The sequence below is a fragment of the Oryza sativa genome, chromosome 2, assembly GCF_034140825.1.
Source record: "Oryza sativa Japonica Group chromosome 2, ASM3414082v1".
NCBI classification, from domain to species: Eukaryota; Viridiplantae; Streptophyta; class Magnoliopsida; order Poales; family Poaceae; genus Oryza; species Oryza sativa.
The window spans coordinates 1,738,613-1,755,913 of NC_089036.1; the positions used below are offsets into that span (position 1 = coordinate 1,738,613).

At 42.5% G+C, this 17,301-nt stretch overlaps 3 protein-coding genes across 5 annotated transcripts; 2 read left to right on the forward strand and 1 right to left on the reverse strand.

The window, feature by feature from the left end:
• Positions 1-658: 658 nt before the first annotated feature.
• LOC136355079 (putative F-box protein At1g50870) lies at positions 659-1,798 on the forward strand. The gene has a single exon (XM_066307216.1). The coding sequence runs from the start codon at positions 659-661 to the stop codon at positions 1,796-1,798; it is 1,140 nt and encodes a 379-aa protein (XP_066163313.1).
• Positions 1,799-2,998: 1,200 nt separating this feature from the next.
• LOC4328207 (cyclin-T1-1) lies at positions 2,999-6,746 on the reverse strand. 2 transcript variants are annotated; one of them, NM_001409269.1, is given in 6 exon segments: positions 2,999-4,095; positions 4,224-4,372; positions 4,463-4,638; positions 4,724-4,858; positions 6,044-6,125; positions 6,312-6,746. In NM_001409269.1, coding segments are annotated over 6 exon segments (1,341 nt in total). In that variant the 5' UTR covers positions 6,467-6,746; the 3' UTR covers positions 2,999-3,451.
• A 5,455-nt stretch (positions 6,747-12,201) lies between these two features.
• Positions 12,202-17,206, forward strand: LOC4328208 (phosphatidylinositol/phosphatidylcholine transfer protein SFH6). Of its 2 annotated transcripts, none has more exons than XM_015771226.3 (14): positions 12,202-12,513; positions 12,597-12,698; positions 13,943-14,240; positions 14,322-14,421; positions 14,504-14,770; positions 14,863-14,940; positions 15,027-15,128; positions 15,209-15,258; positions 15,351-15,450; positions 15,554-15,652; positions 15,746-15,862; positions 16,191-16,317; positions 16,400-16,797; positions 16,904-17,206. In XM_015771226.3, the coding sequence occupies exons 2-14, from the start codon at positions 12,665-12,667 to the stop codon at positions 17,006-17,008; spliced, it is 1,875 nt and encodes a 624-aa protein (XP_015626712.1). In that variant the 5' UTR covers positions 12,202-12,513; positions 12,597-12,664; the 3' UTR covers positions 17,009-17,206. The 2 variants fall into 2 exon arrangements, with proteins under 2 accessions (XP_015626712.1, XP_015626711.1); XM_015771225.3 differs by having other exon boundaries at positions 12,202-12,471.
• Positions 17,207-17,301: the final 95 nt, after the last annotated feature.

Below are 17,301 nucleotides of genomic sequence, written 5' to 3' on the forward strand. Positions count from 1 at the left end.
TAAATTATTTCTAGCTAGATGGAGTCAACGAAATGTAATTATTTCTTTGTCATGATATAGAATTAGACATAGATTTAATTTATTATTTATGTCCAGGAGTATCCAATATATATAATTTCTATGAAACTATAAAATAACTATAATCATCGTAACATTAGTTTTTCCCATCGCAACGCACGGACATCTTTTCTAGTCCAATATTGAAATCTAGCAGCTACAATGTATACATGAGTATCTCACAGCAACATGTGAGGTACGGTGTCATCTAATCCTATTATAACTCGATCTACATTCTTTGTGCATATTTTTGAGACAAACTCTAAGAAATAAAGCACTAGGTGATATGAATCTGTATTTTAACGTACATGACGTGTGTGTGTATATATATATATATATATATATATATATATATATATATATATATATATATATATATATATATATATATATATATATATATATATATATATATATATATATATATATATATATATATATATATATATATATATATATATATATATATATATATATATATATATATATATATATATATATATATATATGTATGTATATGTGTGTGTGTGTGTGTGTGTGTAGCAACCGGGCACGCCAAGTTGGCAAACCTAAGGCCATCGATCGCCTAGCTCGCGCCGCGATGAACGACGACGTGGTGAGCGAGATCCTCCTGCGGTTACCGGCGAAGGCCGTCCTCCGCTCCCGCGCCGTCTGCCGGACCTGGCGCCGCATCACCACCGCCTACTCCCGCCGCCGCCCGCTTCAGCTCCTCGGCAACACGGACCCCAGTTATTACTTTACCCCCTTCAACACCTTGACCTCCCTCCCAGCCACGGCCGTTCCACGCATCGACGACGGCGGCGACATCGCCGGCTGCCGGCGTTTGCTCCACCGCGACAGATTCTGCTTGGGCCTGGAGGCTACCTGCGACGGCTTCTTGCTGTTCAGAAGAGTGCAGAAGGGGAGCATGCTCATCTGCAACCCGGCGACGCGGCAGCTCGTCAATCTGCCGCCGGTGAGCCCTGAGCCGTCGTCGCGGCCAAATGATAACGAGCTGCGGGCACTGGGCTTCTACTTCCACCGGCCGTCCGGCGAGTACCGCGTGCTGTGCCACCGCCCACTCCTAGATGTAGATGCCACCTACATCCTCTCCACCGGCGCCGCCGAGCCACGGCGGCTCGGCGGCGGCCCTGACTACCACCGCTGCACCATGGTCGTCGGCGAGACCATCGGCGACACCGTATACTGGTGCCGCCCCCGTTACCTGCACAACGGCAAGCCACAGATATCGTCGTTCGACACGGTGTCGGAGGCGTTCCGCCTGCTGCCGCCGCCTCCGGTGAGCCTCGCCAAGGACGAACTGGTCGCCATGATCGACATGCGCGGCACGCCGGCCGTGTGGACGATGACCGAGCTGCACCTCGACGTCTGGGCCTTGGAGGAGGAGGAGAGGTGGGTGCGGCGGCTGCGGGTGGGGATGCCTCCGCCGCCCGCGCCACTCGCCTACTGGAGCAAGGGCAGCAGGAAGAACGCCGTGGCCACGTTCGAGTCCGGCGACGGCGGCGTGCAGATGGTGGTGGTGACCTGGGCTTGGAAGTTGCTGTACGACGACACCAGCAAGGACAGGAGGGTGGTGGGTCGCACTATTGTTCCGAGACACTGTGGACATTTCTGGCACACCAATTGTTGGTTTCGTGCCTACCGGGAGAGCCTCGTCAGGGTGGAATCTTGCACGCCGGACCTCCCGCCGGACGGCGAGCCCTATCTACAATTCTGTTGAGTACAAACACGTCGTTGCTAGCTAGTGATACTATGATTAGTAGTACTTCCTAGTCCTCTGTGTTTTATAGAGTAATTATATAAGTTATTTTTGACTTTTTTGTTTTTACAAACAAGTCCCTAGTGCTAGTGCTTCGCCTCGCGCTATTTTTCGGGCCGTTTCTCGGGTGCGGCCCAGCCCACGACACCGAACCGCAATCACCCCCTCCTTCGTTTCGCCGCGGCAGCGCGGACCACACCACTGCTCCCCGCTACCGCCGGCGGCTGCTCCGACCGCCGCCCCAGCGCACGCCGCCGCCGATGTGGAAGAGAGTTCTGGACATGACGAAGAAGGCCACCGCCGCCGCTACCGCCGCAACTGGCCCATTCATATGCCCACCCAGTGTCATGCCATATGCCTTACACAGAGCCCACATGCGCCATGCGCCATATGCCCCACCCTCTTAGCACACGTCCGTACGTCCAATGACGTGCTATATGCTATGCCAAGTGCCCGCATACTAATCCGTATGAGCAACCGCGAGGGTCAGCTCTGATACTATTTTTAGAAAACCAACACTTATAGTATATGTATATATACAGATCGGCACCTATAGTACCGATCTGTGTATGTGTTTTTATAGTAGTGACATATCAACACTAAGATACATAGCCAATGCAAATTCGTTGAGCTACAACCTTCAAAATTATTACCATAGATGGGCTCATCAATAATGCTACAGATCAACACGATAATATGGAATTCGTATGATTTACACAACAGTTCATATGTATAAAATTTGGAGATATTTGCAAGGTATGTACAAATTTAATATTTTTGTGCACGTGTTATAAGTACACAAGCAATCTTAACCATCTATATTTGTGATATTCACCCAGTGCAACGCTAAGCATATTTGCTAGTAAAATAAAAGTACTTATAGCATTTCTATGAGCATGTTCAAAGGGGCTGAATCTCAAGTCAGCCCTAAACCCATCCATGACATCAAGGGTTGATGCATGAGACACGCATACGGCCGCATATTTTACACTGTCACCCATAATCACGTCAAAAACAACCCATCGAATCAATCCTCACCTCCTCTCCTCTACGAGCGCGCGACTCCACCTCCTGCCGCCGCCGCGATTTACTCTTAACAACGTCAAAACTGCAGAATTGCAGAATATACGCAGGTCAGCTTTCAAACTTGAGCCGACAATCAGAAACCAATGAAAACAAAATTTCATTATATAAACGCTAACAAAGGTATATATGATTATACAAGATTGTTTCCTAGGCCCACTACAAGAAAGGAAAATGTTTCCTAGGCTACATTAGAAGAAAAACAAATGCTATCACACATGAAATCAGATTACAAAACTTTGCGCCACATGGCTGATTCTACTCACAGTTAGCGCTTTTGATCTCTATTCATATATATATACAGGGAAAAATGGCATACATTATCATTGAAATATGAATCTGAATCACTTTGTTGTCTTCCCAAGGCAAATTATGAGCAATTGCTGTACGCCAGCAGATTAAGTTACTCGATCCATATCATCTTTCATGATGATACTTCATCTCATCATTCTAAGAAACCTTTGTTTTGGTGGGAAACTATAGATCGAGACAATGGGTCTTTACAAATAGATATGACTAACTTCTCTAAAATCACAGCTTCTGTTTCTTCCAAGATGATGACTTAGTGTCAAAAACTATCACATTTCTTCCATGTCGCTTCCTGATCCAGGACTTAGTGTCAGATTTATCAATAGGAGCTGGATGCTCTCCAACTTCATGGAATGTTCTCTTCTGCCTAACCAAGTCCCTGATTCCTGTCACATGAAGATCCTTCTGTCCGCTGACAACATGGTAAACATGATCTGCTTTCAGAGCTCCCCGGGAATATTGTTTCTCAAACCTTGCATCACTGCCATTGCTATGACCCATATGCATTCGCAGTGACTGATTGCCTTCATTCCTTGCTGGGCAAACAGTTGATTTGCGATTAGCTGGAATGTTCAAAGGCAAAGACCTAGAAGCCTCTCTATCAAAGTTATTGCTTAGACTTCTTATTGAAGAGTGCGTATGCCTCATAACAGCGCCCAAAGAGTGTGTTATGTGCTGATTCTCCATCAGAGTTGGAGTTGGCAGTGGCCTGATTATCGGCTGTCTCTCCATCAGAGTTGGAGTTGGTGGTGGCCTGATCACCTGCTGTCTCTCCATCAGACTTGGAGTTGGCGGTGGCCTGATGGCAGGACCCATGGAGCATGGGTTTCTTCCCATAAATAGCTCTGTCATTTGTTGGATAACAGCTGCAGGTGGAATAAATCATCAGCACGATGGAAAATCGATGGCACTAATTGAAAACAAATGGCAATGGTCCGATTTAACCCTGGAAAAAAGGCTAAAACTTCATGAATCCATATTATAAGGATTGTACCTTGTAACTGCTTTGGAGCAACATCAAACTCATGCCACCATACTTTTCCATCAGAAGGAAGTCTAAAATTATTAAACTTAGCAGCAAGGTAGAGGGACCCTGCTGCTATGTAGTGAGGTTTAAACTGCACAACCAAAGTAGTCCGAATCCTGCATAAACAGGACAGCAGTACCAACTCAGAAACAACAGAGTTGCAATTTCAAGAATAAACAAATAACAAGGTGACGCAAAGAACTTACGCATCATTTATTAGATTCACCGCAACTTGTTTCACTTCCATCTGGAAAATGCCCAGCTTCTTGAGAGCGAGCTTTAGTGGCTCGTAAGGATGCTGTATGTTGAAATCAAACCTAATTGTTGAAAGCAACAGCGTCTCCCCTACCAAAATGAGCTCTTTCTGCTTCTCAAGAACTTCCTGCTTTTAGTAAGAAAAGTTATGACAAAGAAGCCGGTTATATAGCAAGAGTATACTAATAGAAAAAATGGAAAGTTTTAAGCACCTTCTGGTAGATTCTGTGAGCAGCGTTACAGTCTTTCCGGTACATGGTTTCATATGCCACAATGATGACACGTTGTAATGGGCAAGGTGTGTCTTCAATCTTCGAAGCAAGAAATACGCAGACAGTTGCAACGGTCTGGAATAACAGATAGTAACTATGATTTACATGTTCAATAGTAAAAATTGTTAAATAAACTTGCGCATTTGTGTTAGTTAGTACCATGGGCCCAAATCTAGGATTAAATTTCCCATGGCTAGAAATAAATAAGCACCTATATTGGAAAAGGCAAATAGCAATAAAGACAAGTTGTTATTACTTACTGGTAAATAGTACTAATAGAAAGCATTGCCTTCAAGTTTGATAAAGTCGCTCCCAAGAATCACGTGTCTTGCCCAAAATTGCAATTTTTGGTGCTCCGAGTAAAATTGCTTAAAGCTATACCTCACTTCCAGATTCATTACTTAAATGGGCGAACTTCAAGTCGAAGTGAAAATTTTCAACGCTTATATTTCATAAAAGACCCCTCATGGGAAGTTTTTATCACTCCAACGACCAGTACACCACATAAGGAATGATCCAATCAACAGTGCTCCAAATGATTATACACATTTACATCAAACCAGCTTGTATGTATCCATATATCCATGCCGGTGTAATTTTCTTAACAACCCACGTGACTACACTACCCTCGACTAACCCCAGAGGATGGTACATAGTCAGGTAATGTTAGGATCCAACGGATAAAAATAGGAAGTTTTAACTTCCGAAAACATCTACACAAGTAAGAAATGAAGTTAGTTATACGACATGGTTAAAAAAAGTAAGTGTTAACACCTTTACCCTCAATGGAGTGCGTAGAGCTTTCTAGCCCAAGAGTTTTTATGGTGGCAAATATAGATTGTTTTATACATAGTTATATTTTTGTGGATAGGAGCAGTGGCAGAGCCACGTTATGACCTGCGGGGTCAACTAACCCCATAATTTCTCATATTTGCATTGAAACTGAAATATATAATCTTTTGATACATTCTCCGCAGGGTTGGGATTTTGATCCTGGATCGGCCATTGCATCTCAGTGTGCTACAGGCACAGAACATCGATTGCAGAAAACACGAAACAGTTGGTTAACGGATGAAATGGCACCACTGATTTTTGCTGATGCAAAAGCGTTTGGTCACTCGCTGTTGGCAATGGCAGATTAGCTTTAATTATCAGTGTCACTATAACCTCAGAGGAAGATTTTCAACATTGGATAGTGCCACAACTAGTGGGCAAACAAATGTGCGCATCCGTATCTGAAGAACTGCATTTTTTTTTTACCTGCCACTCGTTCTTGGCGTGAGACTGTCGGAGATAAAAGCGATGGCAGAGCAAGGTTGCCGTCGCGATTGTCACCTGAGGCCTGCAAAAAATAAAATTAAATTAGCATCTTTCATCAGGAAAAAAACCCAAATCCAACGCGCCCCCATCAACAGCAACCAACCAACAACATATAAATCACTCTCAACAGATTTAACGCGCACGCCGCGTGCGAGAATGGATCGAATTCGACAACCAGATGGAAAGGAAGAAAGAAGATCGATCTTACAGCTGCAGCCTGAGGCCGACGTCGCGGATGAAGGAGCAGTAGGTCGCCCGGAGCTCGGCCTCCTTGGCGGCGCCGACGCCGTCCCTCCTCGACGGCGAACCCCTCTCGACCTCATCCCTCGTGACGTACCACGACCCCGCCGCGCCCTCCCCCATCGCCACCGATCACCCAAACCACCACAAGATCAAATCCCTCCCCCCCCCCCCCCAATTCTCCAAATCGGAGCACGAATCCTTCGTTGCCAAGGCTTCGCGGGATGGAAACCGCGAGGAGGTGGAGGTGGATGGAGGCGACGACTTGGGCGTGGACTCTGATGGCGGCGGCGGGCGGCGACTTGGCCGCCGCGGCGAGGAGGGGGGTTGGGAGGCGGAGGAGGGCGACGCGGTTGTGTTTTTTTTTTCTCCTTTTTTTTTCTTTTTCTTTCTTTTTTTTGTTGTTCGTTTCGTGGCGTGTGGTTGTGTTCTGTTTTTTGGTTTGGGTTGGGGTTTGGCTCGTGGGACGCGTGCGTTATTTGGCGTGGGGGTGACATGTGGGGCCCGCGTGGTGTGGAAGTCGGTTTCGGTGTCGTGGCGTGGCGTGGTGCGGATATTTTGGTATGGGCCGAATTGAGATTGTAAGGCCCATATTATGGGGTGCGTGTAGGGTGTGTTGAGTTGGGCTTGGAGATGGGTTGGGCTGAGAGGATGTTCTGAAGCTCTTTGTGTTTTTTTTCTTTTTCTTTTTTTTTTGTGTGTGTGTGGGGTGGGGGGAGAGAATTTTTCCACATAAAATTCCCTATAGTAGATAGTGGAGTATTTGACATTTAGGGGAAAAAAATTCAGTCGATTTTTAAAATATTTTTTACTGGATGGAGTAGAATATTTTTATTTTACTTCATTTCATTTATAAAAACAGCTGCCTCTATCCTGTTGCATTGTACTGACAACTTTGTTGTGCACTTGTGCAACACCCAGGAAGGAAACAAGAGATAGGGATGACATGATTTTTCTTTTATGCTGAATGTTTTTCGTGCAATGAAAAATGAGCAATAATTGTTTTTCTTTTTTGAAAGGAGGGCAAAAGCTCTGCCTGTCTGCCTCAATGGGCAATAATAGTGGTACACGAACAAAACTGTACTGTGAGGTTAAGAGGAAACGGTGTTGTCTGAAAGCTAACCAGACGTTAGGTTCACCTTCCATGCATCCATAATCCATGCCCTAACTACAGATAATCATTAGCCCAACTGTTATTATTATTATTTTTTCTACAAATTATATTCAAATCGACCAGGCCCAAAACGGTGTGAACAGCGAGAAGATCATTAGCGTCGCAGATCGATCTCAATTGGAGTACCAGATTAGATTGCTTACAAAAATACCAGCAGAGTATTATTAATGTCAACACGGCTAGGTAGCCACAAACCTTAGCTGTCTTGAAGTTTAATCAAGCGATGATTGAGCTAAGCTAGCTTAATTAGCTGCGTTCCATCCGTCGTACGGCGGCTCACCGGCCGGCCGCCGGATTTGGTCCGGTCCAGCTCACCTCACGCACCGGACACGAACACGGAGCAAGTCAACACAGATTAATGACGAGGTTGCTAGCTAATCAAACACCAAGAGCTTGTTCACTTTACAGCCATTTTCAACGTTTTGTATTACCAAAATTTTGATTAATTGATAACATTAACAAGTTTTAATAAGATTGGCTAAATATAGTGTTGTCAAATTCTCCAATCATGACCAATATTTTGGTAACAAACTAAATATATCAGTTTTAGCAAACAGTGATATGGTTTAAAATGATATGAATATGAAGAAGCCCCAAATGATGGGCTTTGATTGACCAACTAATGCAAAAATCCATCATCTACTTTGATTAATCAATCCGTTTAAACCACTCCAGATTTTGGTCTTAACTGGCAGCAGATTAATTAGGCACTGGTTCTGTACTAGTGGTAGTTTTGTACGTACGGTTCTTGCATTGCATTATAAGTGAATGGCCTAGCTGATGAGCCTGTTGTGCAATTCTTGACTATTTATAATTAACTGCTGACAAATTGGCAATTTGTTCGATCGTCTGATTTGAGAAGGTCAAGAACGCAGTGCAGCTGGAGTAATTAACAAGTAGTATAGGCAGTAGTCTGTTTTCGTTTCTGAAAAGAATGTTGACGAGACTTAACTTGAGCCAGCAACTTAGAATCATAAGAGACGGCGCGATTAATTGACTGTCATGCATGTAGTTAATACACTTAATCATACCGGTGGTATCTACTCCTACTGATGTTAAACATGTCTTACAAACGAATCCCAACCTGGTGAGAAGTTCTGCCAAGACAGTACTACTGTTCAAAATTTGACAGCAACTCGGAGTAGCAAATTTTGCTCATTGTGACAATATGACAGTGGTAAGAACTAGGACTTCTTTCGTCCAATATTTATATCAACATGAAACCGAATATGTCATTATAGTACAACGAATCTAAAAAAATGTCATCCAGACTTCAAATTCATTATAGGTACTATAAAATATTCTATCGGATTTTAGGTTGCTACTATGTTAAGGATTGAAGGAACTGGTATGTTCAAAATTAATTATTTGGTTGTCATACTTTGCCTTGTCACACTTTAGTTATGCCACAATTTCTTAAGTATGTGTTTGTTTCACTATCATAATTGTGTCATACCACACTTTTTTAGCCTTAGAACCCACATACTCCCTCCGTCCCATAAAAAACCATCATAGTACTACGAATCTGGACATACTTCTGTCCATAATCGTTGTACTAGAATATGTCACATCCAATTCTAAATTTGTTTTTTCGGAACTGAGAGAGTATCATACTCTTAAATTTGGAGCTAAGCATGCCATATTTATGGACCGTGGCCAACTATTTCTAAGCCACATATGTGCCGCCATATCTCAAACTAACTAAACTTAATGATGACCAACCAAACATTCCCCTAAATGCGAAGCCAATTAGGATTAAAACAAAATGGTGACAATTAGGGGCATGCCAATGCACGAAACAGTGGCGCTACTGGAGCGCCACGTTCTGAGCCGCAGAGGCATTGCTTGCTTCCTTGCCTTTTGCGTGTTAACTCCTAGTACTACTGCTGCCAGCCTCGTGCTGCAGCTGCCATCTGCTACCTGTATCCTGCATTTCTTGCCCCTCATTGACCATCCAATCCAACTTCATCATTCATTTCCCATCGCATCTTCACATGCTTCTTCTCGAGTGCCTCGAGATGCGTGCCCCGCCCACCAGCAGTTGCACAGTAGCAGCCGCAGAGAATCCCAGGCAGGTCACGGCTACTAGCTGTAACTAACGGCCGGCTACAGGGCGAGCAGCGTCTGCGGTCGCGCCACTGACAGGTGGGGCATACGTGCCACCGGGGCCCACCTGTCAGTGACGCAGATAGGGTTCTTCCGCTGGCTGTACCCCTCCGACAGAATGGACGTGCTGTTGCTGCTAGTATTACCTTTTGCGTTTTACTCCTTCTACCATGGTGGCTGCCATCATGGTAGAAACCGTACTTGCTGTTCTGTCAGCCCAATTGTTTACTCGGTTATTTGTGGAATAAGCCATACGGTATACTATTTATAAACAAAAAATAATTTATAAATAATATATATATATGTGTGTGTGTGTTTTTAGTGATATAAAAATAAATGCTGAAAAATAAATTTTGATAAAAACCTTCAAAATCAGCTATAAATTTAAGGTTGAAAAAATAAATTTTAGCTAATAAGTATAAACATAATCGTAAAGATGAGACTGTGTATTGGACGGAATTAGGATAGTTCAGATTCACGGTACCGGATGTGTTAAGGTTTATAATTTTTTTTGACGGAGGAGGAAGTATATGTGAGTGTAAATAATGATAACTATGAGGGGTACATGAAAAAATGTAACTAGTCCTAGGCGCGGGCGGGCCGGGGCCTGGAGAGTGGGTCCCATGGTTGGCGCTCCCCGCGGGCGCGCCACGTGCGGCAACAGCCAGGTGGGGCCTACCTACCTCTCCGCACCGTTGCTGAATTTTTTGGTTTTTCTTTTTTCTCTGTATCCGCTCCAATTCCCACCTAAAATTTGGCCGGGTCAAAACTCCGGAGTCCAATATGGGGGGATATTTTTTTTTCGCTGCGAAGTCTGGGTGGATTTTGTTTACATCTAGACCCTTATGAGAGTGTGAAATTACTTGAACGCAACGATGGTCTTATTCCTTTTATAAATTATCTATTTTCCCTTTTTCTTATTATGTTCATGGTTATATAGATGCATCTTTCTTCGAAGGCTGGGTGGATACATCTGAGAAAGAGCTAGTAGTATGTGAGAAAAGCTAATCACATACTAAACGCGTACCTGTGTTGTTTTTTAAACAACAATGGCATGCAATAGAGTGGTGTTACGTCGTCATTTGTCTAAAAAAGACATTGTTTTCTGGAGAAAGAAAAGGGCATTGCGTTATATTATATAGAAAAGAAAAAGACACTGCCTTCTTACTTTATCTGGCATGTAAAGATGTATAAAATCACACGGCATAATTAAAAAGGTTTTCGCTCATCTATCCTCTTTCATCTCTCTCACTTTGCAGTTAAGTATTATCCATCTTGTTTCCAATGATCATCTACGATTCCTCACTGTCTCAATCTCATTCTTGAACAAAATACGAGTAATAAAATTATGGGAGAGAGTAAAGTAGATTAGAAGAATATTAGTGTTGCATCCAATAAAGCAATACGCATTCTGCAATTTGCTTTCAACAAAATCATGTACTTAAATTTTTATCTAAAAACATCCTTTTACAAAAAGAAACTTATACAACTACATCTAATAAAGCCTCTTTTTTCACCCTAAAGCAACCCGGCCGTCACTAAGGACCGTTTTAGCTTTTCGGACGATTAGTCACTTAGCTTCATGGAGAAGGCACTTAATTAAGACATGATTGTATTAAAGATTAAAAACTTGAAAAAAAGTAGATCTATTCAAAAATTTTAAGAAAAATATCCCTACATAGTTTTATTTTAAAAAATTACAAGGTTTATGCCCATGATAATCTAGCGGTTATATTCTGAAAAGAACTAGGCCTAAGAATGAGAATCTCATGTTGGTTATTGCTCGACAAATCCTAGTGCAATATCAAAGTAGAAGAGTATCACTTTATGCCAAAAACTTCAAAGATTCACGCTCTTTTTCACACGCCATGTTCTTTGTCCTAAGCTCTAATATATTTGCTTGTCGTCATTCAATGCATTTATCACAAACATAAGCAGCATATAGCAAGAATATTTATCTAATGCTATAATACTAATATAATAACCACTACTATCCCAAATTTATTCCAACCCAAACAACCCATGACTCTATTGATATTGCATGAACTCAATTATATGATATTCATAACTTGCCACATAAACATCAATGTATACATGGTTAACGTTGATAGTTATCACGAAAAACCACTTTGTTTCACAAAACCGTCGGCAGCTGGTTTGTAACATGTTTTAGCTGATTTTTATACGGAGTTCATCAGAAGTCCTTGAATATTTTTGTTCGGTTTTGTTTGGTTCTCAGGTAGAGCGATTTTTACTCCCAAACTGGTAATCTTTTCATACATATTTTTCATGGTCTTATCAGGCTTTCAACAAACCAACAAAGAATGGGTTTTACTCCCAAAACGGCAAAGGTTACCGAAAATCCTTGCTTTTTTTTTTAGTTTTGGGTAAACAGATATAGAACGGGTTTTTACTCCAAGACGGTTAGCTAAACCCCCACCGTACCCAACGCCTCCATCGCCACAAATATCAGCCAACCCAGGGAGGACGCGAACGCAAATTCCCAGAAACCCGAGGGGCTGAAACGGAAGCGAATCCGAAACCACACAAGCCGAAGCGAAGCGCGCACCGAATTCCCGGAGGAATCGGCATCGGCTGCTCCTCCTTCCTTCTTCCACCTCGTCGACGTCGCCTCCTTCCTCCCATCTTTTCCATTACTTTAAAGTTACCTCCACTACTTTACCTCCCCACTCCTCTCCCCCACCACCCACCCGCCTCCCTCTCCCTCTCTCTCTTCTTCCTCCTCCGCGACGCCTCTCCCCAAAAAATTCCCCTCCCCGACCGCCTCGCCTCGGATTCGATTCCCGCGCCGCCGCTTCGCCGGCGCCGACGACGACGACCGACCGAGGTGGGTACATCATCGGGGGGCGAGATCTCCGCGGTGCTCGAGGTAGCCGCGGTGGTGAGTTTTTTGTTTTTTTGTGGGGTGGAGGGGGCTAGGGTTTCTGACGGGGAATGCGGGTTGCGTTGCAGGATCCGGAGGTTTGGGAGAGGAGGAGGAGGAGGAGGAGGAGGCTGTGCTTGTTCGTCCGACGACGTCCATGTCGGGGCATCTCGATCGCCTCGCGCGGCCATGTGAGTTGGGGATTTTGATTTTTCTCTCCGTTCTGTTTTTTGGGGTTTTTTTTGCTCGATTTTTTTTTCCTGGGAGATTTGATTGCTGGGGGGTTATGAGATTGGATTGGATTGGCTGCATTGGGATGTCTCGCCGTGAGGATTGGCCTGCACTGGCGCCGCGTTAGAACCCGGATTAATCACAGAGACTAGATTAGATTTAGGATTTAGGCGAATCAAGCTCGCTGCGAGTTCTCTCGCTTCCGTGTGTTCTGGTTTGGAATAAGTTAGGGCTTAGTATCCATCGAGTCGTAGGACGGTTTGCGTCCAGTCTATGTGTGGTTCGAGTTTGACCGGTTCAATATTGTGCTGTTCTGGTCTTGTTGAAGGTTCCATGTTCTCTGGTTTTGATGGACGCGTAGCTCCCAGAATGTGAGTGGCCAGGCTAGGTTGGATGCTTTGACTTGTGAAGCATAAAATTCACGGGGGACTTTCGGTTTGGTGCTGGATTTTTCTGTGACAGGAAACTAACTTACTATATAGGCTTCAACTTGATTGAAGGGAGAAAATGTTTTTGATACAAGGAGAAGGTTTCATGTCGATTTCCGCATAGAACACTGCATTGACCAGTTCAATAACCTCAAGCTCCGCACAATCTTAAATTCATGAATTCTGAATCTGGTTGACTAGATGGCCAGAAATTTCAACGCAGCGTACACTAAAAGTCACAATTAAGAACACATATATCATGTTGGGTAGGATTTTGATGTTCATCATCTTATAAAAAAGAATTGAATAAATCCTTTTTAGGTAGAAACTTGTATTGTTTGGGTATAGTTGTTGACAAAAGTTACATAACATTTGTTGACAAAAGTTGACAAAATTTCCAGCTGTAACCATTTGGATACATAAGGTTGTTAGTATTGAATTATCTAGTTGTGTAACTAAGCTAGTTTGGTGGATTCATTGTTGTGAACAAAGCTATTCCAATGCTTAGATTGCTGAAAAATTGACATCACCTTGTCTTCTTGCTAGCATGAAGAGTTTAGACAAACTTAATTTTATATCTTAAATAAGTTGAGCGGTTGTCAAAGTTTATTTATTTATTTATGTACAAGTAGCTAATTGTTGTAAATTTGCACGATTACCGAGATTTTTTTCCTTTTCTTTCTTTTTTGGATGTGGTGGGGCATGAGCAGTTCTTTTGTTTAGAATGTTTAGAAATATCACCCTTTATCTGCATTCTAAAATTTCCAATGATCCAGGTTTTGAAGGGTCTTCAAGTAATGATGACAAGAGAGATCACAAGTCAGACGTTGAAAATTCTGAAGATGACAAGAGAACAAGAATGGGTTCTCTGAAGAAAAAAGCTATAGATGCATCAACCAAAATTAGGCATTCCTTGAAAAAGAAGAAGAGGAGGAGCGGCAGTCGGGTCCTCTCCGTGTCTATTGAAGATGTGCGTGATCTAGAGGAGCTGCAAGCAGTTGAAGCATTTAGACAAGCACTGATTTTGGATGAGTTGTTGCCTGCAAGGCATGATGACTATCATATGATGCTGAGGTATATATACCCTATTACTTACCATCATTTTTTTAACCCAACTGCAAACATGCTGATGACTTGACTAATTGATTTGTGTAGATTTCTAAAAGCAAGGAGATTTGACATTGAGAAAGCAAAGCAAATGTGGACTGACATGCTTAAATGGAGGAAGGAGTACGGTACAGATACAATTGTTGAGGTTAGTGTTCTTGCTTGTGCCTATAAAACAATTTGGATTTTGTTTGGCTATAAATAATGCCTGTAACTACATTTCTCTGTAGGATTTTGATTACAATGAGTTAGACGCTGTTCTGCAATATTATCCTCACGGTTATCATGGAGTTGACAAAGACGGGAGACCTGTTTATATTGAAAGGCTTGGAAAGGTTGACCCCAATAAGCTTATGCATGTAACAACAATGGACCGATATGTAAGATACCATGTGAAGGAATTTGAACGGAGCTTCTTGATCAAGTTCCCAGCATGCTCTCTTGCTGCAAAAAGGCACATTGATTCGAGCACAACAATTCTTGATGTTCAGGGTGTGGTATGCTGCTGAAGCTTTAATCTCCAGACTGATTATTCTTTCTTTTTTTTCTTTTCACTCAGGCATGTGCTAATTGAGCACATTCTTTTCAGGGTTTGAAAAATTTCAGCAAAACTGCACGTGAATTAATTGTCCGATTGCAAAAAATTGATAATGATAACTACCCAGAGGTACTGTCTTCTACTCAATTCGCTGATAAGCACAGTACTGTGTTAATTTTCTTGCTAACTTTTTTTTCGTGGTTTTATGTGTTCAGACCCTATATCAAATGTTTATTGTCAATGCTGGTCCGGGGTTTCGGCTCTTATGGAACACTGTGAAGTCCTTTCTGGACCCAAAAACCACTTCCAAGATACATGTAAGTCTTTATTCTTACTACACTTCAACTTTTGCATGGGAAAGATACTTAGTGCCTAAGGTAATTATATATTTCTTCAGGTACTCGGGAACAAATATCAAAGCAAGCTGCTAGAAGTAATTGATGCTAGGTAAGTAATGTTCAATGTACTCTTGTTGGGACACTCTTTTTGTTTGTTCTTCATTTTCTTTAATGTTCCTTCCATTTTAATAAATTAATCAGTGAATTGCCGGAATTCCTTGGTGGCGCTTGTACCTGTCCTGAATATGGAGGGTGTCTTAAAGCTGAAAAAGGACCATGGAAGGACCAAAACATACTCAATGTACGTTTGATTTCTTCCTTACTGTTTGTCTATTCATTATCAGTGCATTGCTTTCTATACCCTTCCTCATATGTTTTAATAATTTTTTTTATACTGATACCAGATAGTCCTTAGTGGCGAGGCTCAGTGTGCTCGACAAATTGTAACTGTTTCCAATGGAGAGGAAAAGATAATTTCTTATGCCAAGTCCAAGCACCACACAGTATGTCTCACAACTCAGTACTATTTTTCTATTGCTTTCTTTGCCTTGTGCTCTATGCAGAAACCTAAATCTTGCTTTATTCTGGATTGCTAGATACGAGGGAGCGATACATCCACTGCTGAGTCTGGATCTGAGGCTGAAGATGTTACGTCTCCAAAAGTACTGAGAAGTTACATCTCCCATCCTAAGTTGACCCCTGTCCGTGAAGAGGTTGGTAGTTTTAGTTTTGTTATCCAGAACTGTTTCTTGGTTGCAAGAATATATTCTACAGTACCGTCTGTTGTTTCCTTCCTCCCTATGCCTATTTGTTGAGAGCAGGGAAGGAGGCGGGGCACATTAAAACTAAAATATAACTTATGTTTCTTTGTTGTTTTACATAAATAATTTCATCTATTTTATAGAAAGTGCAAACTAAGCAGTACTGAAGTGAACTAGTGATGCTGGCTTGCATCCTCTTATGTTACAAAATAAATGCTTTCTCCTTTAAGCTCTGTTATTATGGATTATGCCACTTAAATTAAATCATTTCCTTCTTCAGGTCAAGATGGTTAGAGCCACGAGCTTTTCTACTCGCATGCCTGAATACGATGTTCCTGTCGTCGATAAGGCTGTAGATGCAACATGGAAGAGAGAAGTGACTCGAAAGACTGCCTTCTCATCCAAAGGTTTGTTGGTAATATAATTGTAAGATCTGAAATTTACCTTTGGTTGCTGCCAAAACCTGATGATTCCCTCTCTTCAATATAGACTCTTCTTTGACAAGCACAGAAAGTTCATCCAATGGCTCTTTGGACCGGATCGTTGCAGTTTTGCTGGCAGTTTTTATGGCAATCATTACTTTAGTTCGGTCAGTTAAAGATCTTGCTGCAAAGAGATTGCCAGATAAAAACGAGTCAGAACAGAAGTATTCAACATTATATCCAGACTCGATGCCAAAAGAGGAATTCCGACCACCTTCCCCAACTCCTGGGTTTGTTGAAGCTGAACTATTTTCGTCAGTCTTGCAAAGGCTGGGAGATCTTGAAGAGAAGTTCCTGATGCTTCAAGATAAGCCTTCAGAGATGCCCTGCGAGAAAGAAGAGTTGCTTAATGCTGCTGTCCGCCGTGTGGATGCGCTGGAAGCTGAACTTATTGTAACAAAGAAGGTAAACAATTCTGAACTGCGAAACTTTACATTATAGTATCGTTTATCACTACTTTATTAGGGTATGTGAAACATGTCAGCTGATCATTTGCAAAAATTTTCTCAAGGCCCTACATGAGGCTCTTATCAGGCAAGAGGAACTACTAGCCTACATCGACAGTAAGGAGGTTGCCAAGGCTCAGAAAAAGAAGAAGGCGATGTTTTGCTATTAGCACCAGCCAACCAGGAGAGGGTACACCCCCTATCTTGGGATTATACTTTCTGACAGCCAAAGACGGCGTTTGAGAATTGAGATGTTGTAATCGGCAGCCCCCCCTGCTCGCTTCCCTGGTTCTCCTGTAAAATGTGAAACGACAGACGTCGGATGTAAATCGGCAAAATTCTGACATAAATAAATGTGTTTTTTTGCACCGAGTTCTTCCCTGATCCCTTCCCATCGCTGCAACTTGTGCAAATTCCCTGTGTCATGTGCTTGCAAGAATTATTCGGCGCCTTTCGTGTTATT

Coding starts and splice junctions, on each gene's coding strand:
- LOC136355079 (XM_066307216.1), top strand. CDS start 659: ATGAACGACGACGTGGTGAGCGAGATCCTCCTGCGGTTACCGGCGAAG.
- LOC4328208 (XM_015771226.3), top strand. CDS start 12,665: ATGTCGGGGCATCTCGATCGCCTCGCGCGGCCAT. Junction 14,241..14,321: donor GACTATCATATGATGCTGAG/GTATATATACCC, acceptor TGATTTGTGTAG/ATTTCTAAAAGCAAGGAGAT. Junction 15,653..15,745: donor CCAAGTCCAAGCACCACACA/GTATGTCTCACA, acceptor CTGGATTGCTAG/ATACGAGGGAGCGATACATC.